The sequence below is a fragment of the Tamandua tetradactyla genome, chromosome 1 (assembly GCF_023851605.1).
Source record: "Tamandua tetradactyla isolate mTamTet1 chromosome 1, mTamTet1.pri, whole genome shotgun sequence".
In the NCBI taxonomy this organism is placed as follows: Eukaryota; Metazoa; Chordata; class Mammalia; order Pilosa; family Myrmecophagidae; genus Tamandua; species Tamandua tetradactyla.
The window spans coordinates 147164473-147186985 of record NC_135327.1 but is presented as its reverse complement, the minus strand read 5'-3'; the positions used below and the strand labels follow the sequence as shown (position 1 = coordinate 147186985).

General features: G+C 37.0%; 1 protein-coding gene across 9 annotated transcripts in view; it reads left to right on the top strand.

Moving 5' to 3' along the window:
* NRCAM (neuronal cell adhesion molecule) overlaps window positions 1–22513 on the top strand; it is a 331134-nt gene that overhangs the window by 276772 nt on the left and 31849 nt on the right. For all 9 annotated transcript variants that reach the window (XM_077167345.1, XM_077167420.1, XM_077166964.1 and 6 more), the window contains 8 exons: window positions 8804–8947; window positions 10218–10329; window positions 12414–12580; window positions 12675–12822; window positions 14314–14438; window positions 16447–16548; window positions 21315–21512; window positions 21610–21680. In XM_077167345.1, the coding sequence (XP_077023460.1) occupies window positions 8804–8947; window positions 10218–10329; window positions 12414–12580; window positions 12675–12822; window positions 14314–14438; window positions 16447–16548; window positions 21315–21512; window positions 21610–21680 (1067 nt within the window). The remainder of the gene's footprint in view (window positions 1–8803; window positions 8948–10217; window positions 10330–12413; window positions 12581–12674; window positions 12823–14313; window positions 14439–16446; window positions 16549–21314; window positions 21513–21609; window positions 21681–22513) is intronic.

The window sequence follows — 22513 nt, the reverse complement described above, 5'->3', positions numbered from 1 at the left end:
TGTCCCCTTGTTGAAGATCAGACTTTTCCTTAGATGCAGAGAAAGAGGGAAAAAAATAAAAAGAAACAGTTACTGCTTTAAACCCAGCCTCAAGTTTACCCTACCAATCAATGTGATGTTAATTTGCAAAATTATTCTTTCTCACAGTAAAAACAGACTTTGGACACACTTTAAAGTAGCTTAACTCTTCATTGCCTCCAAGCCAAAATTAAATGTTGACATAACCAAAAGGTTTATTAAATTCTGTTTTGTGAGCTAAAGTATATCATCCGCCTAAGAGGGATCTGAATACTGCTGGCAGATTTAAAAGGGCACACGTCCCTGTTTCTTACCGTGAAGGTTTTACAACTGCAGGTCTAATCTGAATAATAGCTCCCTGATCCATGAATATTTCTTGGGAATTTGTTGCATTGTGTAGCACAGCGGTTGTCAGATACTTTAATAGACAGTCTGTGTTTATAGTAAAAGAAAATGTTCCTTAAGAGAACACAGATTCTGAAGAGGCCAGCAAATGAGGTTTGGATATTTCCATGCCCAACTTTAACCATTATTAGAATCAGGAAAGACCAAAAAGGGTATGTTGAGGTTGTTCATCAGGAAGTTCTTGCCATTGAAAAATGAGGAGAAAAAAAATGGAAAAAAATCCATAATGAAAAAATCAGTTTTATAGTACAATGCATAACTTTCTTAGGAATGCATACAGAATGTAATAAATGATGGAAATGCTCAGCACTTCAGCACCATGTTTTTCAGCTCAGAGGTTCCATGTCGCTTCATGAGAAGCTAAATGTGCCTTGAGATCTAGGATCAGAAAAACTGGAAAATGGGAGAGAACGTTCATCTAGCCACTCAACAGGAAAAATGAGAGAGCCAGGGAATGTTGGAAATAAAAATCCTCAAGCTCGGCAGCCAGAATGCAACTAATTGGGGAAAACTGAAACACAGATGGGCTAGTAACACAAGAATAAGGGGAGATAAAATAATGAGGATGTTGTTTCCTTCTGATTTGGTCTTCTTGCCTTTTTTGAAATTCAGCACAGACAGTACCTCACAAACAACTATGTAACTCTAGTTACAGTAAGGGTTTTGAAAGTGCATTAATGGTTTTGCAGTTTGCCAGGGCTTCTGTGACAAATTCCACTAACTGATTGATCTAATTAACAGGAATTTATTTTCTCACAGTCTGGAGGCTAGAAGTCCAACCTCAAGGTATTGGCAGGGCTTGCTTTCTCCTAGAGTCTTTGGCATTCTGGCAATCTTCTATCACATGGAGGCCTCTCCTTGTATCTGCTCCTCTGGTTTCCACTGCCTTCTGTCTTCTGTTGACTTCTGGCTTCTACAGACTACTGTGTCCAGATTTCCTTTACTTATAATGGATTAAGACCCACCCTGATTTAATTCAGCCACAGCTAAGTAAGACCTTTGAAAAGCCTATTCCCAGATGAGAATACACCTTAACTAATAATAACATCTTTAATGGCCCTACTTATAATTGGGTTCATACTCACAGGACCAGGGATTATGACTTGAACAAGTCTTTTGCAGGGGACATAATTCAATCCTCAGTGGCCTGCCTGCTGGACCTCAAAAAGGCATAATCTTTCACATGTAATATATATTCACCTCATCTCAATAACCCAGAAGCCTTAAGTCATTTCAGTAATGACTCATCAAAGTCTCATCGAAATCAGTTATAGAAAAAAATAATCAGTTATATATGTCCATTCTGGAGCAGAATTCCTCTCCATCTGTGAACTAGTATAACCTAGAAAATAAGGTTTTCTAGGTTGCTTCCAAAATACAGTGGTGGGGTAGGCATAGGATAGTCATTCCCATTCCAAAAAGGAGAAATTGAGAGGAAAAAGTCCCAATCATGTCTGACACCCAGCAGAGCAAACTCTTTGATTCCAAGATGCAAGAGTCATCTGTAGCTCGGTGCTTTGTCCTCTGGGCCTGCTGGAGCAGCTGCCCCACCCTTTCCAAACTCTGGGATAGTGACCACTTTCTCCCTGGATGTTTGTAGTGGGCACTGGTCTCTGGGAGAAAAGTTAGGCCCTTCTATTGTAAACTCAAGTCATCTGACTAGGCCCAGAGCAGAAAGAGTTGAAACAAAGTCTTCCAAATCAGGTTTGAAATTAGTTAAATTCTTCTATCACAAAAGTATTGTCTAAGTCCCTTGGGAAGGAAAAAAGGAGGTTAAGTAAAGATGTAATAAAAATTCCATGGCTTCTACAGATCCAGGGTCCATTGATCTCTGATGTGCTTCAGAGCTGTCATTCTGGTGGACCGGCAAAGACAAAAATATCACATGACATGGCAAGAAATGGTGCTAAGAGCAGATACCTTTAGATTTATACCAAAGTGATATAAAGGTACCTTTCAGGAAAGGTACCTTTCTCCACATCTGTTGGCCAAACTAAAAGTGTATCACTTACTGTTTGGACCATGCATGATAAAAGGGGATGGACTTCAAAGACCTTTCAGGGACTCAGCATATCTTCCCACAAGATGATACTGTAGAGACACAGCTGTTCTTCACCACACACCCTTAGCAGCTGGTCCACCCACAAATTATGCTGAGTAGTCTCTTTGGTGGACACTAAATCTTAAAAACCTATTTTAGAGTGAACCCTACCTGCCCCCAATTTGTGTTGACCTATCCTGACCCCAAATAAGGAGTTAATGAAGAACTATGGAAAAATAGCCATAAAATTGAGGAGCTTTTTGCCTTTTCTTTCCCACTTTGCTTGGTAGTTGCCTCATGAATTTGGAGACCCCTGAAAGAATTGCCTTTGAGGTTTAGTGATGATTTTAGTACCAAGGGATCAGTGCTTGATTTTCATATGCAGTTTGCTGAGTTATGCTTATCACAGATGCAACCAGCAATGCTGGGGAACGGGGGTAGGATGGCAGAGTGTTGCAGAGAGGCAAGGCAAGACAACAGAGAGCAAAATCTGCCAGTTCTGTTAGCTGGAAACATGAACTGACTTGACAACACACCTTCACCCAAAAGGCTGCAGAAACTATGGATGAACCAGCTGATGGGAGGGAAGAATGAGGGAACAGCTCTCCATCTGCAGCACTGTTGTGCAGTATCGTTGTCCCTGCCAGGTGCCTGAGGGCTATCACACATCAGAGATATTGTCAAGGGATTGTGCTACTAAATACACAGCCTCCTCATTTCTGACTTTTGGGCAATCACTTAAGGACACTCCCTCCTTCCTCACTGCAGGCTCTAGCTGCCAAGTACACCATAAATACTGTAAAAGGAGAAAGATTCAGGGAAAGGGAGGGGTAAGACTCTTTCCCTGTTGGCAATATACGTTATTGATTTGCAACTGCAATTCAGACCTATAACCTTCTGTTTTAAAACATTGGAAGAATTAACTAAAAGAGCATCTGGGCTGTTTCCTCTCTGTCTTCTGAAGCTCTGTCTCCCCATTACTGACCAGATTACTTTAAACGTTGCTCTAAGTAAATTAACAGGCTGTATTAAATATGAAGTTTGTCTGAAACCATCTGAAATATTTTTTTAAGTAATCTTCAGAAACCAGGAAAAAGAACGCTGCTGCAAATAACTGGCATCAAAAGAGAACTTTGATTTTATTATGTGACCTGCAATGTCTGGGAGAAAGAATCCAGGGCAAGAAAGAAAGTGATCTTGCTATCAGCAGGATGGGGCAAAACATTTCTCTGCTCTTCCCAGAAAGTCACCTTTTGGGCCACATAGCCAGCCTTAAATGGTTGTCCAGAAGTCCCTTCCCCTCCCCTTACCTTCCCTGTCCTGTAGTTTTCCGTGAGACCAAGGCCAAGGACACCCCGACTCCTGTCATTGTCTGTGGAAGTAGTGGAGAGTCTAGTATTAGCAGATATTTGTCCCCCGTGAAAGTTGTAGTGAACCTTAGATCTTTCTACTCTGTAAATTCTTCCCAATGGATCATATATGACACTATACCGTTTTTGTGTTCAAAGTACCCTTTCCTTCACAGATGAGGAAGGGAAGGAATAAAGGGTCTGAGACTAGACTCATCTTGCCACAAATACATGGTGTGCACACATTAGAGGGAGAGAGCGAAAGACAGTAATACACGATGCACAGGAAATGGAGGCCTCCTCCAGGACATTGCCGAGGTTCCACCAAGGCATTGTCCTTTTTCCTTTTCTTTAAAGTAAGGTGTCCAGTTGGCATCTTTTGTAGGGAATGGAATTAGCAAACAAGGGGGAAAATTTAGCTCTTCATCTAGATATTTGCTCCACGTTATGTTCAAATATTTAGATTCCGGGAAACATTATTGACTAATCCAGAAAACCTGGGCATTAATCTCATGTTAAACATACCATTAAAGTGCTTATACCTCTAGGTGTTTCATCTCCAAAATGCATATAATAACATCTAGGAATCTAGTTAAGATTTTTTTAAATAAAATGACGTATATAATTGGATATAAAAACATTTTAAAAATTGAAAGTACTCTCCAAATGTAAAGTGGTATCATCATCATCATCATTATCATTATCCAAATGTTAGAAACACTTGTAGTTTGGGCCAGCCATGTTAGGAGAGTTAGGTAAAAAGAAAGTATTTTCTGAAAGCTGTCAACCCAGTTTTGGGCTTTAAGTTCTATGCATTGATCCTATGCTCCTAAATTTATTTCTCCAGTGTTCATTTATAGCAAATGAAATTGATTATTCCCAGAACTAATTAGTCCTTTGGATAATTTGGATTATTATCTCTCTTTGCTAGAGAGTTACTCAAACCTAGTAGCCTGCATGTAGCATCCAAAGGCTTTAAATGTCTCTGCACTGGATATTTCATTCTTTGCCCAGGTACAACTGAGCTTCCATGTGTCACTGTGGTAGTTCCTGTGTCTGTGTGATTAGTAGAGTTTCTTTAGTAAGTGCCTAAGGAAAATGTAGTCCAAAGCCCCATGGAGAGGCCTGCTTGTTCACTAAACTTACCAGAAGGGTTTATTTTATTCCTAAATGCCTTGCAGATATAGTCATATGCCTTTCAAGTGAAGAATAGCATCCCAAAATGTTGAAACCAAGGGAATGTGTAACTGTAGGTATGCTGGTTTAAATTTATTATGTACCCCAGAAAAGCCATGTTTTAATCCTTATTCAATCTTGTGGAGACAGCCATTTCTTTTCATCCTGATTCAATAGTGTAGGTTGGAAACTTTTAATTAGATTATCTCCACAGAGAGGTGACGCGCCCAATTGTGGGTGTGATCTTTTGATTAGATGGAGATGGACTCCACCTATTCCAGGTGGGTCTTGATTAATTAACTGGAATCTTTAAGAGGGAAAACATTTTGGAGAAACCTCAGAAATGACAGAGCAGAACTGACGCAAATGCTGACACTTGGAGAAGAGAGACACAGATGTTTGGAGATACTTGGAGCCCAGAAGAGGTTGCTATGAGATGTTAAGCAAGCCAGAACATGGAGAGAACCAAGGGAAGCCAAGAGATGAAGGCTAGCCCCAGAGAAGCAAAGTGAGGAAATCCCCACAGAAACAGAGGCTGAAAGCAATTTTGTCCAGGAGCTAGGGACCAGCAGATGCCAGCCATGTAGTGACCTGGCTGACAGAGGTGTTCCAGCCTCATCAGCCTTTCCTGAATTAAGGTTATCTTTCCCTGGATGCCTTAATTTGGACATTTACATAGGCTTAGAACTGTAGACTTGTAACTTATTAAATTCCCTTTCTAAAATCTGTTCCATTATTGGTATATCACATTCAGCAGCTTGCAAACCAAAATGGTAGGCTACGTAAACACTTTTTAAAATGGATTATGGGGGGAATATTGTCTATTGGCTGTGTTAGTTAATTGAGGTTTGTCTTCCATTTTTATGGTGGTGTAACTTTTTTTATGCTTGGAATGATTTTATTTACTCAGCACATATTGGACATATTTATTTACTTATCTTTGGGTTTTTTCATTTCTTCATCTTGCTTTTTTTTATTGGACATTTTTAAAGTGAGAAAAATTAGTTTACATGTAGTAAATTTCTTCCACATCATTCCTTCAAATTTGAATTCTCTGTTACTCACTCTATTCTACCCTTCTGAAACTTCTTTTAGTGGCATGAATCACTAGAGATAACTTCAATAACTCTTATTTTCTTTTGTATTTTTCATCACTTTCTGACTCTTTTCTGTATTCTCAGTAAATTACACACTACTGCATCCCAATTTTTAATCTATGGTGGTGTTAATTTAAACACCTCCAAATACTCAAAAAATTTGAGGACCTTTTCTCAAACATCAAAGAAACCTTTTCTTTCACTCATCCAAGGATCCAGCCCAATCATGGTCTCTCCCTGCCTGGCACATCCACAGAGATGCCATCAGGGCAGGTACATGGTGGGTGCCAAGAGACCCCAGAGGAGTCCCAACTCTGAGTGCCCAACACTGGGTCCAAATGTGCTAAGATTCATGGACAGAGAAAGAGACTCCCCAAGTGCTGTTCTGTGGTCCAGCACCCCTTGTAGAGGCAGTCAGTGGACATTATTCTGATATTGTGTGACTCAGGAAGGCCTGCTAAACTTGGCATCTGACACAAGGAGCATGGGCTGCCCTGAGTACACGACACTCTCGGGATACACAGCTGCCAGCCACAACTATAGTTCACAACCTGGGACAGTGGACTTTTTTGTAGCATTTCTGTCACCTGAAGTCATTTATTGATGAAATCTGTCTCCTATTGAGGTAACAATGAGTAGTATTTGTCTTCTGGCTGGAAGAATGTGTTCCTTAAGGCAGTTTTGAAATTGGAGCCACAAACAGCAAATGTGAGCTAAGAAGTATGCAAAATATCTTGGCATCACTTGGCATCACTTGAACTAACTGGAGTATCAAATATGATTTCATAAATTAGCTATTGATTGTGATCAGAATGTTAAACAATTACTTTTGCAAGAACATCTATATTGCCAGCTCAGTAATGAAGGTATTAATCAGTCCATGAGGGGTAACCACAAGTAGGATAAACATATAAAACCACGTTTTATATGTTAAAACATGTTCTAATGCTTCAATTTATGTTGCATTTTTAGAATATATTGATCTGAAACATCTAAAGACTTTTAGGCTGTAAATATGATAGAATGTGTGGTGGGCAGAATAATGGTCTCCCAGTGATGCCATTGAATATGTTTCCTAGAACCTGTGAATATGTTCCCTTCCATAGTAAAGGAACTTTGCACATGTGATTAAGGTTACGGACCATGAGATGGGAAAATATTTCTGAGTTACCTGGTTAAACCCAATCTATCAAATCACAGGTCCTTAAAAGTGGAGTACATTTTCTGGCTATGATCAGAGGGAAATGAGACTATGGGAGAATGCTCAGAAAGATGCAACATTACTGTCTTTCACAATTCCAATCAGAGGAAGGGGGTGTTAAGCCAAGGAATGTAAATGACCTATAGAAGTTGAAAAGGCCAGGAAATGGCTTCTCCCCAAGAGCATCCAGAAAGGAGTGCAGCCTTTAATTTTATGTTTAGGGAGACTAAACTGTACAGAGTTGTATGACCATTCATTTGCATTGTTTTAAGCCAGTAAGTTTGTGGTAATTTGTCGCAGCAACAGTGGAAAACTAATATGGAATGAATGAGTATAATATTGAATATGTATAATAAAACAAGGATGAATAACTATAATGTGGTTTGTTCTTATTAAAGTGGGTAAATAAACCATGGATGAATCAAATATTTGAGATTTTAGGGTGGGCCACAGTGGCTCAGTGGCAGAGTTCTCACCTGCCATGCCGGAGACCAGGGTTCAATTCCCGGTACCTGCCCATGCAAAAATAATAAAGAAGACTAAATGTAGCAGTAAATGTGTCTTCGAAGTACATCCATTTTCTCTCACCAAAGAGAAAGAAATTTTGCTTATAATGAAAGTAAATGTTACTTAACTGGTTCAAATTGCAAGAGCAGTTAAAGAGAAAAGGTGCTATTTAGATTTTATTTTGACCAACGTGTTAAGACAGATACATATACCCCATTTAGTGTACTTTTAGATCAATGTAAGCTTACAACCAAATGTCTATCCTTCACCATAAAAGGAATTTATTTCCAAAAGCACAGCAAATCCAAATTGTTTGGCATGCCCTGGACTAAATTCTTGTATATAATATTACCCAGCCAGTTCCATTCCATTTTAATAAGGATCAACCCTGGTCTTAACATTTTTTTAAGTCCTTGAAGGATTTAGCTAAAGAACTATCTTTACGAGAAATTTTAGACAATTTATTTCTAATTCAGACGCAGGAATTTCCAAAGTAGAAAAATAAATATTTTCACATTTAATTATTAGCCCTATTTTATTTATTTACTTACTTATTTTACGTATTTCTCTCTTTCAATAACAGCCTCTTTTAAAAAGCAGGTTTGGATGAGCTTGCTTGTATTCTTGAGAGTAGCTTTTGCTGTGCTTCTTGTGATAATTAACTTATTTCCTTTATAAATGATCACAGTTTTTTTTGCGAATGAGGCAGTGTTTTCCTGAATCTGTATTGCAATTTTCACCTAGATTTGTTATTTTCATTATCTACATCTCTCAAAATAATATTCAGCTTTGCAAAATCAATCCACTTGAGATGAATATTGGACCCTAACCCATGCTGATCTATGGTGTTTGCCTGGATTCTTCATCTTCTTCTTACTGCATTTACCTAGATTAATCTGTATTTCTGTGCTACTTACTGCCATGTTGATATCAAGCTTTACAAATTTAATATGCACTTTTAAGCAAAAAGGAGTTAAATATATACTTTTTTGTTGTTACACCCCAACAGTTGCCCCTGATGACCCCAGCAGAAAAATAGATGGCGATACCATTATTTTTTCAAATGTTCAAGAACGATCAAGTGCTGTGTATCAGTGCAATGCCTCCAATGAATATGGATATTTATTGGCAAATGCTTTTGTAAATGTGTTGGGTAAGTTCTTCAATCCCTAACATTTTCTGTAAAACATGGCAAATTAAATTAATGACTGCTATTTTCCATTCATTCAGCAAAAATATATTCAGAGTTTATTTACATGGAATGCACAGTAGTTGGAACTATAAAGGATATACAAAGAAAGATAAGATACAAACCCTGCCCTAAAGGATATTACAGTCTGGTCTTAATGTTCTTTCATGACACAGTTTTTATAATAGAAAAATTTTCAAATAGATTCGTTCCATTCACAGATGGTTAAACCAAGTGTTAAAACCCTCAAAAGGAAAATAGTGTTTGTCTGAGATAATGTCTGAATATTGCTTCCATTTCTATCCTTGGAAACTGACAGGTTGAATAATAATTTCATGATTCCAATTTTTTCAAAAATACATCATTAATCATATTGCTTGGCCTTTTTCCAAGTCACAGATGTACATTTATTTATCAATTTGTAATACACTACTATATTTAGAAAAGCATACAAATAGCATACTTAAAGATACTATGAAATGGATGGTGAGTATGAATATTTTATTTCTCATATTGGATGAAACAACTAAAATACCAATTAAAAAAAATTGGTGATAATTGTTTTCTTCATACCAGAGAATTTTAAAGATTAGTATGCTATTTTTTCAAACAAAATACAGAAGTCAACCAATACTTGGTATTTTGCCTTCATGCTTGAAATGAAAGTCATTAAATCATGTGAAGAGCTGAGCAGTTAAGGTATTGGGAGATACTTAAGCTGCACTTTGACTTCTAGTTCTATTTAGTAATCACACGAATCAGCACTCTGCTTTTTTTCTGCCAACTTGTGTATTCCCCCACTTGGATCCCCATTTTAACCCTGGTATTATGTCAATCATTTAGTAGAATGTACTTGGCCTTTGTTTCATCTACTATGCTAGTTTCAAGAGATAAAACAGTAAAAGGCCCTTTCGCTGCCCACAAGGGACTCACAATATAGTAGGGGATATAGATAAGTTAATCAACATAGAATGTTGATTAACTTATCTATATAACTTATCTATATATACTACTTATATAGTACTCTTACCAAGGAAGCTGTGAGGTGTGAGGGAAAAGGAGGATATTTGTATTTCTCTGCCATTAGTGTCATCCCTGATGGGAAATAAAGGGAGAGACATATTGGTTGCACTTACCATAAACTCTCATGGCCCTAAGTGTGATAAATACACCATGGGCCTAAAATATTTATTTCATTTTTAATGTTTACTTTACCTTTTAAAAATGTTTTTAGCTGAGCCACCGCGAATTCTCACATCTGCAAACACACTCTATCAGGTCATTGCAGACAGGCCTGCTTTACTCGATTGTGCCTTCTTTGGGTCTCCTCTTCCTACCATTGAATGGTAAGTAATGGTTCTTTTTTTCTTTTTTCACATACCTTATGTTCTAGTTTGCTAGCTGCTGGAATGCAATACACTGAAAGGGAATGGCTTTTGAAAGGGGTAATTTAATGAGTTGCTAGTTTACAGTTCTAAGGCCAAGAAAATGTCCCAATTAAAACAAGTCTATAGAAATGTCCTGTCAAAGGCATCCAGGGAAAGATACCTTGGTTCAAGAAGGCCGATGAAGTTCAGGGTTTCTCTCTCAAGTGAGAAGGCACATGGCGAACACAGTCAGGGCTTCTCTCTCGGCTGGAAAGGCACATGGCGAATACGGCGTCACCTGCTAGCTTTCTCTTCTGGCTTCCTATTTCATGAAGCTCCCCGGGAGGCGTTTTCCTTCATCTCCAAAGGTCACTGACTGGTGGACTCTCTGCTTTGTGGTGCTGCAACATTCTCTGCTCTCTCTGAGTCTCTCATTCTCCAAAATATTTCCTCTTTTATAGGACTCCAATAAACCAATCAAGACCCACTCAAATGGGTGGAGACATGTCATCCCCTAATCCAGTTTAACAACCATTCTTGACTAAATCACATCATTCAGGGAGATGATCTCATCACAGTTTCAAACATACAGTATTGAATAGAGATTATTCTACCTTTATGAAATGGGATTTATATTAAAACATGGCTTTTCTTAGGGGGCATACTTCCTTTCAAACCAGCACACCTTACATTTGCTGAAGGCTTCAAATTTCTAAATTTGTGTGTTTTAGTTGAAGAACAGAGTTGGGAAAGGCAGTACAGAATCCATCATACTATTAATTATTAAATCCATTCATTCATCCACAAATATTTTTTAACCCACTTACTCTGTGCCAAATTCTCTCACATACATAATCTGTTTAGCAGCATTGTTTGCCAACAGCAGAGCTGTATATAAATGTTTTAAAAAACGAAAAAATGAAACTTTAAGGCTGCTGTGTTTTACAGTGCCATGGGCATCATCACCAGGAACTCTGTGAATGGTGGTTGGAGAGACTCGTTGAGGGACATTCCATGATAATAAAATGTTGGGGGTAGGAGAACAAATATTAGTCCTCCACTAAGAAACCTCAGAAACAGACTTTATTACCAGTGTTTATCTCTAGTACATCTCCCCACCTGATCTTCCTAAGATCCAGTCAAGCTCTCCTGTGTCCTTTTTCTCCCCACCGTAGACCATCCTGTTCATATTCCACTCCTGATATATGTCCTCCACATTCTCTCTCTTGTTCACTTTTGCAGGGAAGGGCAATAGCACAAGCTGGGAGAGTCAAAGCAGGGAAGGGCAATAGCGCAGAAAGAAGGAGTGAAAGAAAATTGAAACATTCATTTATTGATCATCTGTCAGGCGCCAGGTGTCATACTGCACCCCAAATACTGATGTGAGATACAGACAGGTTTAGGATTAAAGGAAAATTTCCCAGGTCCCCACCTTAACCACAGAAAAGAAAACCACTAATGCTCATGCAGATGATTTCCTAGTGAAAACAGTGTTAATGCTTAGATTTCTAAACTGACTTTCCATCACCCCTTTTCATCCGTCCTTACCTCTGCTGTTTGACACTAACCAAGAATTGGAATGTATACGTACTATATATGTTTTATTTATTTTTCTCCCCTGATTATTTTCCTATTTCAAAAGTACAACCCTTTGGGCCTTGAAATTGAAATCTCCTTTCATAATAATAGCCTACAGATACAATCTGGGAAAAATGGAAAATGTCAGAAAGAACAATCTCCATTTTACCTATTTTATCAACCTACTTAGAGTTAACTAGGTAACAATGTTTTTATTAAATGATGGGTCTCTTATAACAGAAATTACAATTTAAATATTTTCTTACTGTCAGCCCCATTCTACAAGCTCTGTTTATCTTTGAATTCTCTAGCTTTACATTTTTCCCACTGACTTAGAAGGATGCAATATGCTTGTGAGAGTTCCAGGAGTCTCTGAATTTGACTAAAGCAGATCATGGTTGTGTTGACCATGTAAGTGGCATTTTTATGTCTGATTTCAAATTATGATGTATTTTATTCTCATGGTGATAATTTCTGTAATGAAGGTTTAAAGGAACTAAAGGGAGTGCTCTTCATGAAGATATTTATGTCTTACATGAAAATGGAACTTTGGAAATTCCTGTGGCCCAAAGAGACAGTACTGGAACTTACACGTGTGTTGCAAGGAACAAGTTAGGGATGACGAAGAATGAAGTTCACTTAGAAATTAAAGGTAAGATACAGTTGACAAATTTTTTTCAAGTGTAATGTGACTTGGAGCAAATTCTCCAGCTTTGGCAATGGATAATAATAAATTTAAATTTCAGATCCAACAAGGATCATTAAACAGCCTGAATATGCAGTTGTGCAAAGAGGGGGCACCGTGTCCTTTGAATGCAAAGTGAAACATGATCACACTTTAATCCCCACTGTCCTCTGGCTGAAAGACAACAGTGAGCTGCCCAATGATGGAAGGTATTGAAGATTTCTTTCCTTTCCCTTCATTCTCTTTAAGCTGCTGTTTTTTTAAAGATTTATTGTATAGTGACCCAACAGTGGTTTCTTTAATGCTTCTAAAGCCTGCTTGCTCCAAAATAAAGAGATATTCATTTTCTCCTGGTTATAAAATGTTAGATATTAAGTTGTTGAAATAAGACATAAGAATGTTTGTCTCTGTGTTTGGTCTTCTGTGTAATTTGGGATGGGAAAAACCCTTCAGACCTTGGACATTGTCCATTGTTTTGTACTTTGTACAATGGAGTCTCAATAGATGTTTTCATTAACATTCTACAAATAAGTAGAAATATGCTCTCTTTAATCATCAGAATGTGCCTGAATCCATGTCAGTCTTTCAAAAGACACTAGTTTTATTTAGATAGGAAGTTTTATTTTTATTTTACCTAAAGCCAGTAGAAGAAAAGAAAAAAAACTAGTAATGCATTTAAAAGAGCCTAAGCACATTGCAGTCCTATAGGGTAGAATGGGAGAAAATTCATAACCATTTTCTGTTTGTGACCCTCAGTTTGACAACAGGAGTTGAACATATGAAATTTACAGTAGTAGGTTTACGACAACCATTGCCGCCTAGTGGAATGAATGTCATCTTCTGGTAGAAATGTTTTCTAGGTTTCTCATGCTTCTGCCCTAAACCTGTTAATAGCTGGTTAGTGGCCCTGAAAGTGTGTGGCCTTCTCATCTAAATGTCTAGAGTTTACACCTAGTTCTATGTTTCAATTGGTCAGTTTTATTTCTGGAATCCGCATTGATAAAGACAAAAAGGAAATATGAAGAATGCTAAAAAGTTTAAAGTCTGCTAAAGCTTTGATTTGGAAATTACCAGAGAAAGCATTTTATGATTTATGCAGCTTCGTTAAAACCCGTACGTAAATCCCATATACATAGACTTTTTGACCCACCTAGTAATTTTTCGTACCCATAAGTAACCTTTAGAAAACTTTTAGTGGTAATTGCTAATCTAAAGCTTCCTATTTCCGTGGTAAAACAGATTATCCTTTTGGCATTTACTTCTTCCCATGAGACTTTATGCACGTGGCAGAAAGATACAAAACTTCTGCAGTAAATAATAAATTACTTAAAAATGTAGACTTTGTTAGAAATTGAACTGGATAAGTGTTTTTCAAATGTTTCTTAGCAACAGCAGCCTTACTGAAGCCCTCTAATAAGAGGAACTGTGAAGCTGACCCCACTTCACTTCCAGATGTCCCTGAAGCACAGTTGAAAGCCATGGTGCCAGATGACTTAATATCCCTTCTAACCCAAGATTCTAATTCAAATATTTAAATTGTTTTCCAGTTTTAATCATTGTTAACATGGTACATGTTATACAGTATATCTTTATCATCTTTCTTCTTCATCAGGTTCAAAGATTTTTTTCGTGCTGGTAAAGCACTCTTGGGCTGTGGTTGGGTACCCATTTCAGCGTCTCTGAATATGCTACATTCCCAGGTTCACAATTGACAAGGACCATTTGGTGGTAGATGATGTGAGTGATGACGATGGTGGGACCTACACCTGTGTGGCCAACACAACTCTGGACAATGTTTCGGCCAGCGCTGTGCTCAGCGTTGTTGGTAAGAACTAGAACAACTGGCTTCCCTAAATTAGTTTAAAAAAATAAAAATTTGTAAATATTAAATGCTTGCTTATTACATTTTTATAATTTCATCAGTGAGTTAAATTTATCAGTGAGTTTTTCTTCTTTAAAAAGTACCTTTGAGACAATAATTTCAGTGTACATATACTCTATTGGCAGCACTGGGATAAAATAGTGATCATAGACATTAGTGATATTTTTATAGAAAATTGAAAGACGTAATCTACTTTTACTTAAAATCAAGGGTTTTTCCCTAAATTATGACTGCATGTTTATCACTACCATGTCTCCACAGCTAAACATAGAACTTATTTTTATAATTTTAACATGTGAAATCTTTATCATTTTGTGCTATCTTGTATCTTTCCGTTACTAATTTTGATTAAAATCTTTTATATTAATGTTCTTTCTAGCTCCTACTCCAACTCCAGCTCCCATTTACGGTAAAACTAACATAGTCTTCTTTCTCTATTTTCTATCGAACACTTTCACTTTGCAGAAAAAAATTATTTATTTATTTATTACTTCCTTTTCTTTATCACATCATTGTGCCTCTAGGAAAAGCATTCTGCAAAAGTTATGTTGTGTTGTCCATTTACTGGTATAAATCATTTCTTCATTATAACTATAAATTTTTTCACTGACTATATCTTGTCAGATGTTTCTAAACATTTCACATTATTATAAAGTCATTTCATTTGATAAAGTCCTGATCAGTGTAATTTCTTTGTAAAGTAGCATGGTGTTTTTTCAAAAGCCATCATCCACATTTTACAGAATGTAAAAACTATTTAAAATATCATTTTACAAATTAGGTTTCTACTTCAGTCTATTAAAAGTTGTTTTGGAAAAATAAAAGTTGTTTTGGGATTCCATTTTCAAGAAACTTACATAGGAAAAACAAATGAATATTTAGATATTTGGCCTTCATATTGAGAAAACTAATTCACTGGGTGTTAACAAAATGATAAATCACTTAAGAAAGACCAAAAGGAGGAGGAGTACACTTATATTGTGTGATTTTCATGAATCTTGAAAATGAATCAGAAATTATTTCCAGAAATATTTCTCCTTTGAGAAACGTCATCTTTATTCAGATATAAATACAAAAATTAATTTTGTGGCATACTCTCACCTGGATTTTATATATCATTAATTATCCTATAGAAGATGCATCCTTTGCAGACATTCACTGCTTCTTTATTGATAGGAAAATAAGTGTCTGTATTTTTATATGGCCTCTGGTCCCCAAAGAATCAGAGTTACTCCCAGGAGCAAGGTCAAGAAAAGGCCCGGAGATGAACATTAGCTCTTTGAATCTCAGAACCACCATTAGAAGTGGCAGACATACTTCTGGGATACCTTCTAATTGATTGTCTGTGTCTCTGAGAGTAAACACACCTCCCTATGTGCCCCACTGATTCTTCTACCAAGATTCTGCATTAAATAGATACGCTGAGGGCTAGCTATATAGCAACAATTTTAGAATTCTGTTAAAAATAAAAATATTCTTCAGGAATCCCAAACTCTATACTTTAGCATGCCTAAGAAAAGACATGTGAATCTTTTTTTCAGAGTAAGTTTTATTTGTTAATATTTGTTTTTCAGCATTTGGCTATTCTGTTTACCATTTATTAGAAATTAAGTTTTGATATGATTTTTTATGCTTGTGCTCATTCATGTTTATGAGGAGACACACATTGAGAATGCTGGAGAACCACATCGCCCTATTTCACTGATTTTGGTTTAAAAAAAAAAAGACAGTCTCATTTGAAAAATAAGCAAGTAGAACTTATAATCGGGTTACATTGGGTGTGTTTGTATGTTCCCAGCAACCTCAGTTGTTTCTATTTCACTTTAGTTGCATGCCATTGACCATTAATTGTGGTGTGTCTTTCAGGTGTTCCCTCTGTGACTACTGTCACAAATACAAGAGAACCTCATGAAGATGATGGTTAACCACTTTGTATGTGTTTTGTCTACAGATGTCCCAAATCCTCCCTTTGACTTAGAGTTGACAGATCATCTTGACAAAAGTGTTCAGCTGTCATGGACACCAGGCAATGACAACAATAGCCCTATTACAAGTATGTGGTGTCATTTACTTTCATCATTGATACACTTATTGGCTATTTTTTAAGCACCTCATCATATTCCAGTTAAATTCATCATAGAGATATTTGCTGACATTTTCTACTTCTTTCCTGATAAAACAAAAATACTTCTATTTATATATGGGCTCTCTTCTTCTGGGAACAAAAGTTATTCCTGGCTATAGGAATTGGTATGGGGCATAAATTATTTGATGGAGATATGAAATAAGCAAATATACTTTTGTTTGTGCTTGAGAGCCATAAGGACTATTTTTCATTTCTACCAGGGGAGTAAGATGAACCTTAGTTATTAATTTTGCCCATTACTTCTGGGAGAAAAGGATAGAAGGCCAAGTAGTATAGTCTGCAGTTAATATATTAGTGAACTGAGACTGAATGAGTGTTGGGGATTGAACCATGTCCCCAACAAAAGGCATGTTCAGATCCCAACCCCTGGTCCTACGGGTGTGAATCCATTTGTAATTAGGACATTTGAAGATGGTATTAGTTAAGGTGTGTCCAAGTGAATGAGGGTGAGCCTTAATTCAATATGGCTTAAGTCCTTATAAGCAAAGGAAATTGCGCTAGGAAGGAATAGCCGTGGGAAATAGCCAGAAGCTGGAAATCAACAGAACCCAAGAAAGAAAGGGAAAGATGCCACTATGTGCATTGCCATGTGACAGAAAAGCCAAGGAAACCCAAAGATTGCCAACTAGCCAGAAGATACTGATCCCAGGGGGAAAAAGCCTTCTAGCCTCTGAAACCATGAGCCAATAAATTACCATTGTTTAAGGGAACCCATTGTATGGTATTTGTTTAAGCAATTGGGAACAAATACAGTGAGTAAAATAACTTTTCAAACCCACAGTTGGTAACAGAACATCATGTTCCTTAACTTCCAGCCTAGGTCTCTTTCTTTCCATTAGCCCCCTCTACGCAGCATCATATTCAACACTGTCAGCTCCTCCCCTCAATAGCAGCTTAGAGGAAAAAAATAAGGTGAGGGACCATCCCATCAGAATACTGGAAGTCCTTAATAAAATTAGGCTATAGATATCTTGGAATTTTAATTGTAAAACTGAAGAGATGCTTAAAAGAGCAGATACAATCATATCCAAAGCCTTGAGTATTTTATTACCTTCAAGTAGATACTGCAGGAAAACTAAATACCTCTTTAGTGATTACCTAAGATTATGGTTAAATGGTATGTGTGTTGATTTATTGAACCTCTTGGTAAAGCAGAATACTTCCATTAAATTAAACAACAGCTTCCTCTCTGTTTTGTATTACTTAGTAGTGCTCCTTCTTAACTGAATTTTCAGTGTCTTTGATTCAGAATATTCGCTGAATCACGTGAAGCCTTCCTATGAAATCAGTACATCACCCAGAGTTTTCTGGTCTTCTAGGATGCTTGGAGAATCTTTTACCTATGGTAAAAGGTTACCGTTAGGTTCCAAAGCATTTCTACTCATTCATTCATTCATTTATTCAACACATTTATTGAACGCCTATTATGTGCTAGACATTGTTCTAAAACAAAACATTCAAAATCTCTGTTCTTATGGAGCTTTTATTTTAGTTGGGGACATAAATAAGATAAAATTAATAATGTATATTTTATTATTATATATAATGTCATGTGGGTGTGCACATGTGTAGTTATATATATAATACACCGCATGGAGTGTTATCTGACACTTAGGCATTTACTGCAGTCTTCACACTGAGGCCGCACTCTCCCTGAGCTAGTCCCAGCCAGTGATGGAGTCCAGTGGAAACACTGGAGCTGAGCTACACCTAATGCAGGACAAATGGGCAAACTTTACTCTGGGGCTTCCTTTTGACCTGGCTGATACTTTCTCAGAGTTACGCTGAAGTTCTACCCAACTTACCTCCTTGCTTCCTCCCTCCTTTTACAGACATCAGAACTGCATTGTAGTCTGAAGTTACTCCCTGCTTATTCCTGCTTGCTCTCCCTTTTATTTTCCACAGACATTTCCCCAAATAAATCTTTTTCATTTCTAATTCTGTTTTGTCTCTGCTTCCTAGAGGACTCAAAACACATAAATATCCATACAGATGTGGCTTGAAATTGTGTGTGTGTGTGTGTGTGTGTGTGTGTGTGTGTATGCACGCAGACTATTAAAAAAAAACATAGCAGGAGGAGGCAATAAATCATTTGGAGAAAATAAAATTGTGATTAAGGTGGGAAAAGAAAGCCACACTAAGTAGGTAACATTTGAATATGCAAGTAAAGATATAAGAAGGAAGGTGAGAGAGCATTCCATGCAGTTATCTGGAGGAAGAAGTTTCAGGGAGAACATAGAACAAGTACTGTAGAAAGGCCCTGAAACAAGTGGATTCCTGCTAAGAGGCCAGTGTGGCTAGAATGAAGTGGGCAAGGAGCAGTCAAGTAGGAGAAAAGGTCGAAGAGGTAAAGGATAAAGAGTTGAGGGTGTAAATTGTGTGGAACTTTGCAGGCCATCTCAGCTTCCAGTGGGAAGCCACTGGAGGGATCAAAACAGAGATGTGATGATTGGATCACTCTGGCTATTCTGTTGAAAATGGTCAACAGAAGGGCAAGAGCAGAAGCAGAGAGACTAATCAGGACCACAGTTTCCAAACTGTGTGCTGATGTGCCCTGTGGTGCTGCAGCAAACTCACACGGGTGCCTCCGGATATTTTAAATTTGGGGGGAAACAGTGACAGCTATTAGATACCTCATGAACTATTAGCTAGAAGCAGTGTACAATTCAACATCATATTCTGCATTATATTTTGGTGGCATCATATCTCTGTGAGGCATCTGCTGTGATAAAAAAAAAAAAGTACCACGCAAAAATCAGGGTGGAACAGGAAATAAAGATAGTATCTATCTGTTGGATAGTATCCAAACAAAGTTTCAGAAGTTGTGCAGTGCCCAATAGGTTGTTAAGTGTTAAGACATCAATTAAGGTGTATGGACCCAACTACTTACTAAGTGGAAACATCAGGCAATTCTTTTTAGCCTATGGGAGCCTATTGGTACATTATATACTGTCACATGAACTGACAGTTTTGAAAGTTCTGAATTAGGAGATTATGCAATAATTCACAGACTAGATGATGATGACATAGGGAAACAGGCATTTTCTTACTTTGCAGTATGTATTCTTTTTCATGTGTCTTCGAGCATATGCATAAGCATTTATATTCAGAGTAAATTGCTAGAAGTACATTTTTCAGTTGAATAGCATGTGACAGTAAATATTGTTAGATGTTCGTGAAATGTTCTCTGTAGAAATTGTACTGAGTTATACTTCTCACAAAGTAGGAAAATTCCATGTTTCCCTATTTCATAGTCAATAAGACATGTTAATGGTGTTCATTTTATAGTCACACGGAAAAAGAATGAATAGAAAAAAATAAGGTGAGGGACCATCCCATCGGAATGCTAGAAGTCCTTAATAAAATTAGTCTATAGGTCTCTTGGAATTTTTATTGTAAAACTGAAGAGATGCTTAAAAGAGCAGACACAATCAAGTCCCAAGCCTTGAGTATTTTATTACCTTCAGGTAGATACTGCTGGAAGACTAAATACCTTTTTAGCGATTACCTAAGATTATGGTTAAATGATATGTGTGTTGATTTATTGACCCCCACCACACAGCATACAAAAAACAATTTTTTTTGATCCTTGCCAGTCTAAGAAGAAAATGGCATCTCACTGTATCTAATTTCTTCTATTGTGAAAAAATTGACTATTTTTTCATATACTTAAACTTTCCTAGGGATATATGGTTCACTTCTAAAGAGTTTTGTTACTGAACAAAGGTGGTGGATTCTTTTGCCCATGCATTTAAATGACCAATTTCTGACACTGGGGTTTCAAAGAGAGAAAAAGTTCATTACCAGGCACAAAAAATTTGTCTCCCCAAACTGCAGTAATTTTGATAGTTTTATAACATTAAAAGATGGGCAGGTTTTAGTATAATGAGCACAATGGCCCCAGTTGATGTAAATAGAGGTGAATTAATTACCAAGCATGTGCAGAATGATTACATCCTTAGTCACAGAATGTTTATAAGAAAATGGTGCCCATACTATGATGATGGGCATGATTTTTAGTATTATAATGAGGTATAGGTCACTTATAGGTTAAGGCCTAAGCTACTGCACATGTCAAGTGGGCCCATTTTGGTTAGACACAGTTTTGGTTATCAAGATAACTTTGGACGTGGGGAGGATTAGTTCTGGGCTGACCTAGGAACCTTCATTAATAAACATTAGGGGCTGTCTTTAGTAATCGCAAGAATCTAAAGTCAAAAAACTGGATAAATGGGCACAAGTGAAGGTTTGTCACAAGGTTTTTACAATCATAAGGGCACAAGATAAAGGCTATTCCATCATTATCAGAGGTTAAGGCAACTGGGTTACTATTTAAAGATTTCAGATATTCCCCTCTTTCTACTTCAATATACCAGGAAGTAAAAAGGAGTATCTATATAATGATTCAACAATCAAAATCATCCCTTAAATCCTAATTTCTCCATTGCAGTTTTATTTTCTCAGGATACTAGAGAAAGAATGCTAAATATTATTAGGTGTTCATTAATTTGGGGGATGTGGTGGAACTCAGAAATCAAAATATTGTAATGGGATTTTTCTGGGAATTAAAACAATTGATGTTTGTCTATTCTTGTTAGATTGAATAGTTATCCCTAGCCATCAACCCCCTGAGTAACCAAAGTCACTGTTTGGGGATTGTATGTGTTGGCCAGAATTCATCATTGAATATGAAGATGCGATGCACGAGGTCGGGCTGTGGCACCACCAAACTGAAGTTCCAGGAACCCAGACCACAGCCCAGCTGAAACTGTCCCCATATGTGAGCTATTCCTTCCGCGTGGTGGCAGAGAACAGCATCGGCAGGAGCTTGCCCAGTGAGGCATCTGAACAGTATTTGACTAAAGCAGCAGGTAAAGTAAGACTTCTGGGATATGAAATAAAATAGAAAAGTTTTCCACGATTTGAAAAAGAACAAACTTTACACATATGTGGCTGTTTACCTTCTAGAGCCAGAAAAAAATCCCACTGCTGTGGAAGGACTAGGATCAGAGCCTGATAATTTGGTGATTACGTGGAAGGTGAGCTATGGTGCCTTCCACTTTCCTCAATATATTTTAAAGTGAAAAAAAAAAAGTTGTTTTAAAATGATGTGTGTTTTTAAATCTCATTTGGCCCATTTGTTAGAAAAAAATGTTATTTATCTGTATATATTTAAGAGTAGTATTATGTGGTAGTTAAAAGCTTGGTCTCTGGAGCCACAATGCATAGGGGCAAATACCAGTTCTGCCACTTTGTAACTGCATGATCTTTAGCAAATTAACCTTTCCATTATACATTTATATATTGGGAATAATAATAATAATAGAACCAACCACATAAAATTATAGGAACTAATACATCTGAAGCTTTGAGAACAGTGCCAGAGACATACATGTGCTCAATATTAGCATCATAGTAGAAAACCATCTGGAGGGCATACACCAAACTATTCCCAGTAGGTAACTTTTGTTTCGTTTTGTTTTTGCTTGTCTGCATTGTCTAGATTTTGAAAATTAACATATATTTAGTGGTGTTGATTTTAAAAATTATTTTGGATAAATCCATGCATACATACTGATTGCATGCATATATGTGCATAATTATATACATGTGGAAAGAGGATAATAATAGGTCAACTATTTTTTTTAATAAAGAGAGAAAGAGTTCACAATTTGTCTCCCAGTAAAATAGACAATTATGTATCACAGATCATATATAAAAGAAATATGTATATATAGTATATATACCAAAATATATGCTATATATAATAACATTTAAAATTATACATAAAGGAAACTATACTGAAATATTTTAAGAGTCATGCACTCTTAGTTGTGGAGCTAGAATTAGAGAGGCTTATGTGGTATTTACT